General features: G+C 45.0%; 1 protein-coding gene and 1 long non-coding RNA gene across 2 annotated transcripts in view; both read left to right on the top strand.

Moving 5' to 3' along the window:
* lasp1 (LIM and SH3 protein 1) overlaps window positions 1-998 on the top strand; it is a 186,872-nt gene extending 185,874 nt beyond the window's left edge. The window contains exon 7 of the mRNA XM_072487444.1: window positions 50-998. Within this exon, the coding sequence (XP_072343545.1) occupies window positions 50-223 (174 nt within the window). The 3' untranslated portion in view covers window positions 224-998. The remainder of the gene's footprint in view (window positions 1-49) is intronic.
* A 6,519-nt stretch (window positions 999-7,517) lies between these two features.
* LOC140398605 (uncharacterized) lies at window positions 7,518-15,468 on the top strand. The gene is made up of 2 exons (XR_011937515.1): window positions 7,518-7,793; window positions 11,704-15,468. It is a non-coding gene; the product is annotated as an uncharacterized lncRNA (long non-coding RNA).
* The last annotated feature ends 461 nt before the right edge of the window (window positions 15,469-15,929 follow it).

Genomic DNA, 15,929 nt, shown 5'->3' with positions numbered 1-15,929 from the left:
AGCGGGTGGCATTACCCTTTGGTAATCTCTCTTTTATTTTGTCTTGTAGAAGAGATTTCGGGCTGTGTACGACTATGCAGCTGCTGATGACGATGAGATCTCATTCCAAGACGGCGACTTAATTGTTGATGTACAACAGATTGACGAAGGGTGGATGTATGGCACCGTGGAGAGAACGGGTGACACGGGCATGCTGCCCGCTAACTATGTGGAAGCAATGTAATGGAGCCCAGATCAACCCCTGCTTATGCTTTGATTATATATTATAAATAAATTACAGTGTGGATCCCAACAGTAATTTGACAAAAATATTAGGTTAAAATAATAATGTATTAAATTGTGGTTCCGATTACGTAACAGAGCTTTTTTCCATTTCTCTGATTTTACTGGAATAAATACAGTCAAAATTTTCTTTGGCTTAACTATCTTGAAGAAGGAAAGGTAGTCCGCATTCAAAGCTTTTCACTGTCCTACATTGTCCAACTGCCCTTTCTTTAAATAACCCTACCCCTTGCAGATCCTTTATTTGAAATTCTTGGCCCTGGATTACTGTACTTGGTGATTGAGTTGGATAACCTCCGATTACGCCTCACGCCTATCCTAGTTAAACTGAAGCATTGTTTTTAGCTTGTAAATTGCTGTAATAACTTGTACAGGACCAAAATACAGGATTATTCTCTCAACAGGGGAGAGAGTTTGAATGCAGGTTGGCAAACCTTCTGTTTCATTCTTCAGCTCTAAACACAGAGAACGATACAGACACACACACAGCACACAGAGAGACATAGACACACACAGCACGGAGAGAGGGACACACACACAGCACGCAGAGAGGGACACACACACAACACGCAGAGAGGGACACACACACAACACGCAGAGAGGGACACACACACAACACGCAGAGAGGGACACACACACAACACGCAGAGAGGGACACACACACAACACACAGAGAGGGACACACACACAACACACAGAGAGGGACACACACACAACACGCAGAGAGGGGCAGACACGCAACACAGCGAGAGACACACACACACAAACACCAGAGAGACACAGATAGACACAACACAGAGACACAGACGAACAGGAAAACTGGAATTCCAGTCTTCCAAATTGTATCTTTTATGACCTCATTCTTAATGTGTTAACCTAGCGAGTGAGCACAACAATATTATTTGACTGTGGGCGAGGTATCATAGCCATATAGTTCAATGAAACATGTCCACAATTCTTATAGAACCAGCAATCTCAATGTATTGCCTCCTGCAAATAGTGGAATTATTTGGCACTTGCAATTTTTAGGGAAGTGAAGGAAACAGGTTGGAACTAAAAGTCTCCAACCATCCTTTCCCTCCAAAATGGCAGGGGATAATATGGACCAGCCAACAGACATCAGAAATTGAATCATTCCTGGAATTGGGGAACTGAATGAAATTCTACCTGCTGCCAATCTTCCCCCAATCCTTCACCCAACTGTCCCATAATATCAGCCTTTTATAACAGCCCTCAGTTACATGCCAGAATAGAGACAGTGTAATGCAGGTTGGCTGTACGGAGGTGAATTTTAATACTAGGAGGAGGTGGGGGGTTGGTGTGGGGGTGGGGGGAGAGAGAGTGAAATTGGGAATTGATTTGAATTGAAAAGGTTGGTAGGTGGGGGAGGAGTCCTCCCCATTTTATTTTTAAAAAGTGTTACACTCAATTGGTTTAACATTTGCAATTACAAGATTGGTATTCCAGCAGAACCCAAGCTGGAGGAAATATATTTATCTTAGTCAGTTGCTGACCCTACCTTTAGCTGTTTGTCCAATAGCTGTCACTCATTGCAAAAACAACGCTGGACCTTCTCATTGGTGACACCTGCAAACTTGCTATTCTTCCTCCCATTTTGAAAATCGGATTTTGAAGCATTTTATGCCATTAAAATTAAACTGTGAAAGAATGAAATTGGCAACAATATGCAACTTGAACAGAATGGTTAGTTTTCCAGGGATTAATGCATGTTGCTTTTCAGAGTCATACCTGTGTTGACTTGCAATACGTGGGGCTTTGGTGAGACTGAATCCCAGTTTGACGCAGAAAATGCTGCCTGAGCAACATTTTTATCATTCCTATCAAGTTAAGTGGTGCTGACAATGGAGACCTGCCTCCAAGCAACTCCCTCCATCACCTGGGTAATGAGTATCCAGTGGGAACCAGTCTGGGATCTCTTTACACACACACACTGTCCGTGTATTGAGATACTTGGAAGAGGGCAGCACCCGCCTTTCTGTGCCCATGTAAATGCCCGTTTATGAGTTCGGGTACCAGAAATGTACCAGCTGAGCGGCCTCGTCAAGTCATTCATTTTGTCAGTTGGCTGTTTCGCCTGCCATTGTATTAATTAGTTGATCGATGCTGGTATAGAACATGATGGATTGATGATGTCCCTCAGAAGATTGGATTGCGTCACCCAGAGCTCTAACAGTTTTCTGCTGTTTTGCTAAACAGTAAACAGCTCAGCATACTTAGAAAGCGTTGTAAATCCCCCGAGATTGTTAAGGTGAAAGGTGGAACATTTTGACTGTCCGTAGTGAAATGAATATGAAACGGAATAGAATATTGTATTGACTAATGTGGGTTCAGCCTTCAGCCAAGTGCCAGCCTTTCAATCGAGTCTGTGCATCACGAATACAGAAATATTTTGTGTGGTTGGGTAATTGTAAGGTGGGGGGGAGGGGGGGGGGGTGCAGGAGAAGAGTGTTCGCCTTATGTTATCACCTCCAGAAACAGTAAAAGCAATAGAATCCTTGTGTGAAATGGCCTGGGCTTTACATGTCCGGTTAACTGATATGCTGGTAATATTCAGGCTTTTAAGCTCGTGGACCACAGAAGATATGTACATAAAGCACAAATGTGTAGACATTGGGTGCTAATATTGATGACTCTTTCAACATTCCATGGAATCAACACGTTAACTGCTTTGTCTTAACATGCTATTTAATTTGAAACTCGCAGTTGTTATTGCTAATTAATTGGTAGGAAAATTGTGGTTTTTAAAAAATAAACATCGTGCCTATCATGTTCTGCGTAGGGCTTTTGCTAAAGGTGTTATTGAGTTACGCAAGTACCTTGGGGGGGGGGGGGGGGGCATCTGAAGTTAGCTTTGGTTCTGAGTGGCTCATTGAAGATGAGGTACAAGTGCAGGGGGAGCTACCGTCTTTAAGCTGCATTTCCATTGAAACGCATTGTTTTGTTGAACTTTTGCGGGGGGGGGGGGGGGAAGAGGATAAAGTAATTTTCCCGTGAGTTATTCTGGGTCATCCCCAGCAGCGGCGTGTGTCTCCACATCCCTCACACAGGAGCTTACAGCAAGTGGGGGGGGTTCCCCAGCAAAGGGAAATGTCCTCTATCCGTCTTAACTTGCCATTCAATGGTGAGACCTTTTTGCACCACCGACCGTGCAACGTCCAGTATGTTTAAAAAGGTGTTGTTGCAAGAATTTGGCTAGTTTGGAGGTTTGAGGGTCTGTGGAAATAAAAGGTGGTGTTAAAGATATATATAAGTAATTGCATAAAATACTGTGATTCAGATGAAGCATGTCTTGGCATTTCTGAATTCTTCATTACCATGCTTGCAATTTTTAGGAAAAAATGTATTTTTGGCATGATTCTTGTATGACAGACTGTCAATAAACTAAATGATGGGAAATAATGTGGGACAATAGTGTGGACTTTATTTATTCAGAAATGTGTTTTATTGTTGAAACTATTAACCTGTTATAATCTTAAATCTCTTTTTCCTCAGAAAGGAAGAATTTTGCATTCGTATAGTGCTTTACATCATCTCAGGGCACCCCAAAGTGCTTTATAACCAATGAAGGGGCAGCACGGTAGCCTTGTGGATAGCACAATTGCTTCACAGCTCCAGGGTCCCAAGTTCGATTCCGGCTTGGGTCACTGTCTGTGCGGAGTCTGTACATCCTCCCCGTGTGTGCGTGGGTTTCCTCCGGGTGCTCCGGTTTCCTCCCACAGTCCAAAGATGTGCAGGTTAGGTGGATTGGCCATGATAAATTGCCCTTAGTGTCCAAAATTGCCCTTAGTGTTGGGTGGAGTTACTGGGTTATGGGGATAGGGTGGCGATGTTGACCTTGGGTAGGGTGCTCTTTCCAAGAGCCGGTGCAGACTCGATGGGCTGAATGGCCTACTCCTGCACTGTAAATTCTATGATAATCTATAAATACACTTCTTCAAAGTGTAGTTAGTCTTGTAACATGGGAATCGCAGCAGCCAATTTGTGCACAGCAAGGTCCTACAAACAGCGATGAGATAAATAACCAATTGAAGTTTTTGAACAATTAAATTAGCCATATCCCAGTTAAGGTATTAAGTATTGGCCAGAACAGAGGGATCAATCGCCCTCTGTTTGAAATAGGGCCAAGGGATCTTTTATGGTCACCTGAGAATGCACACGGTCTCTTGTTTAACACATCTTGTTTAACACATCATCAGAATGACTGATACATGTTAGAATTGATTTAAATATAATTTTAGCCAGGATTATGTAAAAGAGGATGGTGACGTAGTGGTATTCACAATAGATGGTGAAATTCGAATTCAATAACAACATTTTGAATTAAAACTCTTGACGGTGACCATGAAACCAATTGTCGATTGTTGTAAAATCCTATTGGGTTCACTAATGTCCCTTTAGCGAAGGAAATCTGCCATTATTACCCAGTCTGGCCTATGTGTGATTCCAGATCCACAGCAATGAACACTGAAATGCCCTCTGAAATGCCCAGGCAAGGGCAATTAGGGATGGGCAATAAATGTTGATCCAGCCAATGACACCTGCATCACATTAATTAACTAAAAAAAAAAAAATAGGGTTTGGAGAATTTCGGTCGGCTAATTGTGAACTTGTGAAAAGGTCCATCTGCAAGGCTATCCCAATTGAAACACCGTTTCGAGGGGGTGTGTAGTTTTAGTTTGTTTTGGTGTGTGGAGACAAGTGAAACCCTAGTGGGAATAAACCGCCCAGTCGCGGTGTAACAATCATTAAAAACTATTTATTATAGTAAAGACAAATACACACGAACAAGACTACTCTGCTCTAACACAATTAAGATGTATGAATTCTAAACACACACGCAGTTTATATGGAACGTACCCCTGGCTACATAATATATCTATGGTACCTGAACTCTGTAAGACTTCCCCTGTTTCCCAAACAACATCCAAATTGAATAACCAGCCATTTTTACCACATAATACAGGGATGATATTCAAATCTGGGAACCATCCTTTTCCTGGTCCAGCGAAGATATTTTAAAACTGCTGTTACGAAGGTTTTCTGCACTGCCTTGGCTCCAAGACTTAGAAGCTTGTTTTCTGTAAACTTGGTCTTCAGGCTGGAATCTGGCTGGTCCGCTTTCTGAGAATGCTGGATGGTAACTGCCTCCCTTGGCTTCTCCGGGTCTGGGCAATTATACCTTTGTTGTACTTTGATTATGCGTTCTGTGTATTCGGCTGTTTGCCCCCATCAACTCCCTTGAATATATATTAACACATGTATATCTCGTAGACCTTCCCAATTGTCTATAATCTGTTTCTCCTCCATAAGCTATGACACTTGATTATTACCTAAACTGCCGTTCTAAACTTGTCACCTGGAGCGACGCATACCAATTGAGGCGCTTTGAATACTGAATATTGCTGTGTCCATGCAGACTCATGGCACTGAGTTCTCCGGTGTTCTGCAGGACTCGCCTGTCTTGCCGCTGGGGAATCGGCCATGGAGGTTACCTTTGAGTGGACTGGAAGATTCCGACAGTAGGAAGGGCTACAAAATCCCACCTTCTGTCTTTGGCAACTGGTGCTTATTCATTAACAATGCCTGGCTTAATAAAGAAAATCTTGTATTTATGTATTTTTTCATAAATTTAGAGTACCCAATTATTTTTTTTCCAATTAAGGGGCAATTTAGTGTGGCCAATCCACCTACCCTGCACATCTTTTGGATTGTGGGAGTGAAACCCACGCGGACACGGGTAGAACGTGCAAACTCCACACGGACAGTAACCCAGGGCTGGGATTCAAACCTGGGACCTCGGCGCCGTAGGCAGCAATGCTGACCACCGTGCTGCCCCCCAAAAATCTTGTATTTATAACATACATTTCACAATCCAAGACCTGCTTTTGACAAAAACAAAATGTTGCCTCAGCTGAAAATCTGAAAAAAAAAGAGAAAATGCTGGAATTCTCAGCAGGTCTGGCAGCAGCTGTGGAGCGAGGAACAGTCACTGTTTCAGGCCAAATATGGAATTCTGATGTTCTCACATTCCCCCCGTGTGTGCGTTGGTTTCCTCCGGGTGTTCCGGTTTCCTTCCACAGTCCAAAGATGTGCAGGTTAGGTGGATCGGCTGTGCTAAATTGCCCTTAGTGTCCAAAAATAAATTAGGTGGGGTTACGTGGATAGGGTGGAGGTGTGGGCTTAGGTAGGATGCTCTTTCCAAGGGCTGGTGCAGACTCAATGGGCCAAATGGCCTCCTTCTGCACTGTAAATTCTATGTATCTATGTATGTTGATAGCTGGGTCATGTAGATGCAACAGTTGAGATGAACGTAGGAAATTGTAATTTTTGGAGTTTTTGCAGTAATGTTATTAAAACCTGGGTTCAGATGCGTACAGACAGTATGCCTGCTAGAGTGGTGATGAAGGTATAAGTTGTATAAGTGAGGTAATCATTTATTTGCAGGTTGTTTTCTGCTAATAGATCTTGAAAACCATTTACTTGTTTGCTAATGAAATGTTGTTTATGTTTGAAAGACTACTGGGGTGCAGATAATTTATGAGGGATATTATGTTTGGTCCTTGCTAAACAAGTCAAGGGACATCTTGTAAGACGAGCCAAAAGAATGCCTTATGATTTGGGTACAGATTGTGTAGTTAACAGGAGGAGCCAGGTCTGTCTGAAAAGTCAGTTTGGCACAGAGCTCTCATCTGAACAGAGGTTTTCACTTTGGTTCTGAAAGGTTCTCTCTCCAAAGCAAGTAGAAACCTGTTGTTTAATTTCATTCATGAGGTATTTAAAATATATAGGTTTGCTTAATTGGAATACAGTGGCAGTTTTAGCATTTATTTAGCATAGCCAATCCGCCTAGCCTGTACATCTTTGGGTTGTGGGGGTGAGACCCACGCAGACACGGGGAGAATGTGCAAACTGCACACGGATGGTGACCCGGGTCCGGGATCGAACCCAGGTCCTCTGTGTCGGGAGGCAGCGGTGCAGGAATGTTTGACTTCTTCAGGGATGCTTTGAGGACATCCCTAAAAAGTGTTTCCTGTTGTCCCCTTGGGAGTTCTCCTGGAGTTCGAGTAGGCACACACACACACGCCAACAGGGATCATGGACAGATTTCCCAACTGTGATCCATTTCTCTTGTGACTGTTGACTTGAAGTCACTGTGCACTTCCCTCCATTGGCACTTGGTGTCTCCCTCTCTTACGCAACCCCCACCCTCTCCCTTTTTGACACTGTTGTAATCTGAAAACGGGACACCATTGGAAGCCAGTCCACTTGCTGTCCTTCCCTAGCCTCTTTCTTTCCCCTCTCTATTTATTCACAATGCTGGACGTGTTCCTGCTGATGCTTTTTGCCATTGTGAGTTTAGTGATCCTCTCCTACATCATCTACGTCCTGTGAGAGATGGAAGCAGCAACACCCCGGGGGAGGGGGGAACCTGACAACGCTGGAAGGCGGAGGCTGGGGGGAGATGGCCCCCACCGCGGATTTTCCAACAGGTTTGTGCAAAATATTTTTCAGCAATCATTTCTGCAGATCTTCGAAACGTCAGTGCAACTAAAGATCCAGGAATTGCACATTGCAAAACCTAAGCCTCGTCTAATTGCAACCCGAACCTTTAAATGCAAAGGCATTTTTGACCCTCCTTAGTGGGGTTTTATTGCCGCGACAACAACACATTTTATAGATTTTACTGGAAACAGTGATGTCACACACACAGGCTTTCATTTGTCTTTTATTGTCCCCTGGGGTTTGGAGACGAGCCCATCTAATCCGGAAATGTTGATGGACAGCTGGGAGAGCGAATTACAAAGCGGGTTCTGTCCAATGAGCAGAAGCGAGACCTTCCCTCCTGGTCCAATCTGCGGGATGTTCCAACCTAGGGTCTGCCCCTGTGTCTTAAAGGTGCAGTAGGTAGGATTCCCCCCCTCAGCGTGGAGACCAATGCCCATTTGGAAATGTCTTTGCTTTTGGACATGACAATTGATGAAATTTTTTTAAGACCTAGAAAATGTTGAGTGAACTGAGCAAGTCTGGCAGCATCTGTGGAGAGACAATCTGAGTTAACGCTTGGGGTCCACGAGGACTCAGTTCTGCGGAAGGTTCCTTTGGGCTCGAAACATTGGCCGGAGGTTTCTCCCCATTCTCGCCGGTGGCATTTTCCAGTCGCGACAATGCAGCCCCCCCCCCCCCCACTGCTGTGGGTTTCCTTGCAACAGGGAGTGGGGAGAAGGGGAAACCGTGTTGACAGCGGTGGGATCAGAAGGCCCTGGCACCAGTCGATGGCAGGCTACCTGCACCATTGCGGAACACTCCGCAAGGGCTGGGAGGCATAGAAAATCCCTCCCGTTAACTCTGCTTCTCTCCACAGACGCTGCCAGACCTGCTGAGTTTATCCAGCATTTTCTGTTCCTATTGCAGCTTGCTCCAGAATCTCCCCACTTTCATTAATGATCTTCTTCCCCCAACCTCAAGCTGTCTCAGTGATAGAAACTGGGCGGCATGGGATCTGTTTTGGGGCCACTGCTGGTTGTCATTTTTATAAATGACCTGGAGGTGGGCGTAGAAGGATGGGTGAGTAAATTTGCAGATGACACTAAAGTCGGTGCACTTGTGGACAGTGCGGAAGGATGTTACAAGTTACAGAGGGACATAGATAAGCTGCAGCGCTGGGCTGAGAGGTGGCAAATGGAGTTTAATGCAGAAAAGTGTGAGGTGATTCATTTTGGAAGGAATAACAGGAAGACAGAGTACTGGGCTAATGGTAAGACTCTTGGTAGTGTGGATGAGCAGAGAGATCTTGGTGTCCATGTACATAGATCCCTGAAAGTTGCCACCCAGGTTGAGAGGGTTGTTAAGAAGGCGTACGGTGTGTTAGCTTTTATTGGTAGAGGGATTGAGTTTCGGAGCCAGGAGGTCATGTTGCAGCTGTACAAAACTCTGGTGCGGCCGCATTTGGAGTATTGCGTGCAATTCTGGTCGCCGCATTATAGGAAGGATGTGGAAGCATTGGAAAGGGTGCAGAGGAGATTTACCAGAATGTTGCCTGGTATGGAGGGAAGATCTTATGAGGGAAGGCTGAGGGACTTGAGGCTGCTTTCGTTAGAGAGAAGAAGGTTAAGAGGTGACTTAATTGAGGCATACAAGATGATCAGAGGATTAGATAGGGTGGACAGTGAGAGCCTTTTTCCTCGGATGGTGATGTCTAGCACGAGGGGACATAACTTTAAATTGAGGGGAGATAGATATAAGACAGATGTCAGAGGTAGGTTCTTTACTCAGAGAGTAGTAAGGGCGTGGAATGCCCTGCCTGCAACAGTAGTGGACTCGTCAACACTAAGGGCATTCAAATGGTCATTGGATAGACATATGGACGATAAGGGAATAGTGTAGATGGGCTTTTAGAGTGGTTTCACAGGTCGGCGCAACATCGAGGGCCGAAGGGCCTGTACTGCGTTGTAATGTTCTATGACTCTATGACTCTTGTCCTAGGAAGTCTCCAATGCATTTTTTCACACTCTCCCTCTCTCTCTTGTTCTCCCTCCCTCTTGCTCCCTCTCTCTCTCTTGCTCTCCCTCCCAATCTCTCTTTCTCTTGCTCTCTCCCCCTCTCTCATGCTCTGTCAATGCACCTTGAGCTTTTACACAGATGATGGCCCCCCTCGCGTTTTTCAGCTTGCAATTATTCTCACCATTCCTTTAAAACCACTGAGTTAATCACCCCCTCCTCCTTTACCCCGCTCCGTCAGCTACTATACCCTCCCCCTGTCAGAAAATTCTGGGTTTAAGTCTCACTCCAGAGACTTAAGAAACCAAGTATAGATGTTCAATATCTGGCTCGGTGTCAAATTGTGTTTGATAAAGCCCCTGTGAAGTGATCCAGGATGTTTACTAGGACTGCTGCCTCCCAGGGACCCGGGTTCAATTCCGTCCTCGGGTGACTGTGCGGAGTTTACACGTTCTCCCCGTGTGTACGTAGGTTTCCTCCGGGTGCTCCGGTTTCCTCCCACAGTCCAAAGATGTGCCGGTTAGGTGGATTGGCTATGCTAAATTGCCCCTTGGTGTCCAAAGATGTGCAGGTTAGGTGGGGTTACAGGGATCGGGCAGGGGAGTGAGTCTAGGTAGGGTGCTCTTTTAGAAGGTACTTGATGGGCCGAATGGCCCATTGACATTCTATATGGTGCATATAAGGTGCTCTATGGGTTGTTTTTGGTGGTGGCTGCACAATTAAACAGGGTCTTAGTGTTCCGCCTGGGCACACTGATAAATGTTGACTGTAAATATTTTATTTCTTTATTCATTTATGGGATGCCGGCATCACTGACAAATGTATTGCCCTTCCCTAATTACCCTTGAACTGCACATCTCAGGGGGTAGTTAAGAGTCAGCCACATCAATGAGGGTCTGGAGTCACATGTTGGCCAGATTGGGTAAGGACGGCAGATTTCCTTCCCTAAGGGGCATTAATGAACCAGGTGAATAATTGATGATAATGTCATGTTCACCATTACGGAGACTAGTTTCTTAATTCCTTGGTGGGATTGGAACCCATAGCCCCAGAGCATTAACCTGGGCCTCTGGATTACCAATCCAGTGACATTATGCCACCATCTCCCAGTACTAAATAAATACTGAAGGACCGCAAGCTCCCATGGGATTGAACTTCGGCGAGAGCTATCTCAATGCAAGTTGTGGTGGCAGTTTTATCAGATGTGTTCTCAGTATTTTAATTTAAGATTAAAAGTTAATTGGCTATTTAGTAAACTTACCTTCTGGACAGATCTGATTGTTGAACTGCAAAGATTAATTTGCTTCCTGTTTACATTTAGGACTTAAAAAAAAAAAATTTAGAATACCCAATTCATTTTTTCCAATTAAGAGGCAATTTAGCGTGGCCAATCCCCCTACCTGCACATTTTTGGGTTTGTGGGGCTGTTGTACCCTCAATAACGACACTTAGAGAGTAAACGGTAAAGAAGGCTTTAATAAGCTAAGAACCAGCCTGGTGCGAAGATGGGTGCTTACTGGGTGCCGCCCACAAGGCGGCCCCTTATATACGACTCCCAGGTGGGCGGAGCCAGAGGCGGAGTCCCCCAGGGTTCCAAGCCCGGTCTTAAAGGGGACATCACCTTACATGATGATAAGGGTACAGTAATACAGTCAACGTTCATCACAGGGGCAAAACCCACACAAACACGGGGAGAATGTGCAAACCCCACACGGACAGTGACCCAGAGCCGGAATCGAACCTGGGACCTCGGCGCCATGAGGCAGCAGTGCTAACCACTGCGCCGCCGTGTTGCCCCACATTTAGGACTCAATGGAACGGTCCAGAAATGGTTGCAGATTCTAGACACAATTACCCTTGTGCCTTTTGTAATTCGGTAAAACTGGTCTTTTCTTTCTGCAGCTGGCCTCTCGCACAGACGCGAGGCTCCCTGCTGGACTGTTAAGAACATCTTTCTGGGACTCGTCTCCGCAGTGGGATGGTGTGGAATCCTTTTGAGCGCCAGCAACTGCTGAGCGCCACTTACTCACTGTCAGGAAGATTAACGGGCACCCTGAGATTTCCACCAAACAAACATCATTGGTCCCTGGTTTTCCAGAAGATCCTGAGATGAACTCTGCCTCCTGCGATAGACTGTGCCTTTGGGCAAGACGTTTCGACCATTAGAATGCTGAAACACCTGCACATCTCTCATCCACTGTGAATTCCGTCAGTGGATTAAAAAGCGATGTCCACTCGGGCCGTTGTGGTTTCTCATTGCTGCCCAGGATTGGGCCCGAACTGCTTCACCTGTTGACACATCTGTGTAGTGATGAGCTCAGTTCCTTCAGCACAGAGTGACAGATCGCACAAATGTTGTACGCAGTAGACACGGTGCAGTACCCTGACTATAAGTCAAAGGAAAGTTAAATTAAGATTCCACATGAGATACGCAGCGATTTTATTGTACTTTATAATTACTTATCCAACTGTTCAGAGTCAAGACTGCCGAGACACATTTAATCAAATAACCAAACACTGCAGATGCTGGAAATGCGAAATAAGCACATCAAATGCCGAGAGAGAGAGAAACAGAATTAGCTTTTCCCGTCGATGGCCTTTCTTCAGAACTGGAAGAAGTTAGAGATTTAACAGCTGGAGGGCAGGGATGATTAAACGACATAAGGGGATGACGGCAAAAGACAAAAGGGGCAAGAAATGGAATAAGTGAAGAGACAGAACAAATGTCACGCAGGAGATGCGCGACACATTTTATGTAGGGGAATTCACTCTTATTATATTTCACCCCCATCTCCCCGCAGGTATTTGAAGCTTACCCCTGACACTGAGAGGCCAGTATCTTATTCAGCACCAAACTGCTGTCCTTTGTTTGATTTTGGAACTCAGTAAATGTAAGTGTTTATTTTTAGAACCTCATAGGTATTATTGTAAAGGATGCTCTGTTTTGTATTGGAACGGATTGAAAATAATAAGCTCAAACCCACCAGAAGTGAACAAACTTCCCCAGTGCACAGACCCTCATAGAATCCAAGAATTGCTGTGGGCCTGGGGGTCGCATGTAGGCCAGACCAGGTAAGGACGGCAGATTTCCTTCCCTAAAGGACATTAGGGAACCAGATGGGTTTTTATAACAATCAGTGCTAATTTCATGGTCACTATTACTGAGACTGTCTTTATAATCCCAGATTTAATTAATTGAATTTAAATTCCATGATCTGCTGTGGTGGGATTTGAAACTCTCCCTTGGCCAGATTAGCCGTGGGTATCTGGATTACTGAGCCTGTGACATTACCACTATCCCACCAAGGATGCACTGTCTGAAAAGGTGGATTCGATGGTAACTTTCAAAAGGAGTATATACTAACCAGAGTTAGTATATACTTGAAGATTGAAACTTTGCAGGGCCATGGGGAGAGGACAGACGCATGGAGCTAATTGGATAGCTCTTTTAAAGAGCGAACAGATCCTGCTGCAGGTGACAATCAGGTTGCAAAGGGAGATGTGGTTAAGTCGAGTGTAGAATCCTGTGGAGGTTCCTTGGGTATAGGTGATGTGGGACCACCGTCCTCCATCGTTCAGGAGCCATCAGGAGAGGGGAGAGGACAAGAAAATTAGACAGGAAGCTGTGGAACAATTTAATGAGCTGGGTTTAGGAGGACAGAGAAAATATTCCACAGGGATTCACGAGCTGTCGGCCCGCACTCTGCAAAGAGGTCACAGCAGACATTTTCCAACACCTGCTCTTGCATACCAAAACTGCATTGCTGCAAAGTTGATGGTGAAAAAGAAAGGTAACATCTTTCGCAACCTCCAGATAACTCAAAGCGATTTACAGCCAACAAAGTACTTTTTAAAAAATAAATTTACAGTACCCAACTATTTTTCTTTAAGGGGCAATATAGCGTGGCCAATCCACCTAACCTGCACACCTTTGGGTTGTGGGGGTGAAACCCACGCAGATACGGGGAGAATGTGCAAACTCCACACGGACAGTGACCTGGGGCTGGGATCGAACCCGGGTCCTCAGCGCCGCGAGGCTGCAGGGCTAACCACTGTGCCGCCATGCCAGCCCTACAAAGTACTTTTGACGAGTAGGTGTTTGTAGCGTAGGCAATGACACAAACCAATTTGTACAACAAGGTCTTGCAAACAACAATGAGATAAATGTCTTTCTAAATGTAACAACGAATAAAAAGGGGTTGGCAAATTGGTGACACAAGTTGCCGAACAGATGAGCTGGCAGCTTTTAGAACATTTGTTTCAAACATGAGTGAGATTAATTTAAAAAAATCCCCAATATCCAGCCAAACGTTATTGACTCCTTTTCGAAGTAGAGTTCCAGTTTTAACCTTTGGTACCTTAGCCATTCTGTTGGGTAAGGGTGTCTGGAGCTATGGAGCTAAGGTGGGCAGAGTATAAAGAAACAGCCCATTCTGCTCAACTGGTCCAATGCCAGTGTTTATGCTGAACATGAGCCCACCCACCACCCATCGCTCTTCATTTAACCCCATCAGCATATCCTTTACCCTTTGTATTCCTTTCTCATTCACGTTGTGGGGAATGTATTCACCATAATGCATAACACTGTAACCATTGTATCCACCTCATGTAACCTTTGACCTGGAAGTGGTGATACAAGCTGCTTCCAGATACTGTGACCCCGGTGGGCTCCGCCTCTGGCTCCGCCCTCACCGGGGCCATATATAACCTGGCCACCTGCGGGTGGCCCTCATCTGCACAACCGACTCTGGCTAGGCAAGTTCACAACTAATAAAGCCTTATGTTCACTCGCTCTCTCGGCCTCTTGGTGAATTGAAGGTATATCACACGTATTTATCGAGCTTCTCCTTAAGGGTATCTAAATTATTTGACTCGCCTGCTCCATGCGGCAGCCCGTTCCGTATTCTGACCACCTGCTGGATAAAGAGGTTTCTGTTGAATCCCTTTCTTGATTTATCTCATAATTGTGGCCCCGAGTTTTTGCCTCCCCCACACCTCGCACTAAAACCTTTCATAATTTGAAAAGGAGTTGAGATTGAGATCAGCCTCGGAGCTGTCTAGGGGAGTGGGGATAAAAAGTCTAATCCTGTCCCTGTAACCATGGGCAAGCCTAGAAGGTAGAACGGCATCTATCCGTTCAACCATAGACAAGCGCCGTCCTCCCCTTTCCTGAGCAACCAAAGCCATATGTGGTTCCCCAGGCAGTGCACTCGCAATTCGTACAGTGTCTGCTATTATCCTGCCCTCTCAGGACATCCTATAGTACATCACATCTGTCTGATGAAGCTGCAACCACAGTCATTGTGTAGGAACATACCAATAACAACACCAATTGCTTTTGTACATTGCCCGTAACATATTAAAATGCCACAAGTTGCTTCACAGGGATCATTATCAGATAAACTTTGACACTAAGTTATATGAGGGGATGTTAGCACAGCTGACTAAACGCTTGGTCAAAGAAGTAATTTTGAAGAAACGTCTTAAAGGAGGAAAGGGAGACATTAATTCAATGTTAATTTTGTTTATTTGAATGCAGGTAATCATGAAATGGTAATTCACTTGTCTCCCTATAAATAGACACAGACTGAAACCACGGCTGTTGTGCTTGAAGGTGTATATTTGTAATGTGTAACCCTATAATAAATGCTTATAAAAATGTGCAAAGATTGGCTCCAGTTTTATCCTTCAATTGGCTTTCTGGATGTTATCAGAGACAGGCGGATAGATTCAGGGAGGGAATTCCACATAGGGCTCAGGCAACTAAAGCCAGGCTACTGATGGTGGAGCAATTCACTCCTGTGATGCTCAAAAAGCCAGAATTGGAGGATGCAAGCATCTCAGAAGGTTATAGGGCTGAAGGAGGTCACAGAGATAGGGAGGTTTCGAGGCTGTGGAAGGGTTTGAAAATGAGGGTGAGCATTTTGTAGTCGAGGTTTTGTAAAATGAATTGATTACCTTCGTGCTGAAGTTTGGACTCCTAGTTTTCCCCAGTGTGCGGTTGGATGCCTCTGGCAGTGCCTCTGCAGAGTGGACGGGCTCAGTGGCATAATGCACCACCATTTCAACAAGATTTTCTGATTAAATTAATTGCTGATTAAGCATGAATCTAGCTCCGTGATGGATCT

Source organism: Scyliorhinus torazame, chromosome 21 (assembly GCF_047496885.1).
Source record: "Scyliorhinus torazame isolate Kashiwa2021f chromosome 21, sScyTor2.1, whole genome shotgun sequence".
Taxonomy (NCBI): domain Eukaryota; kingdom Metazoa; phylum Chordata; class Chondrichthyes; order Carcharhiniformes; family Scyliorhinidae; genus Scyliorhinus; species Scyliorhinus torazame.
Note: the sequence above shows the minus strand (reverse complement) of the source record. Positions and strands in the feature narration are given on the sequence as shown.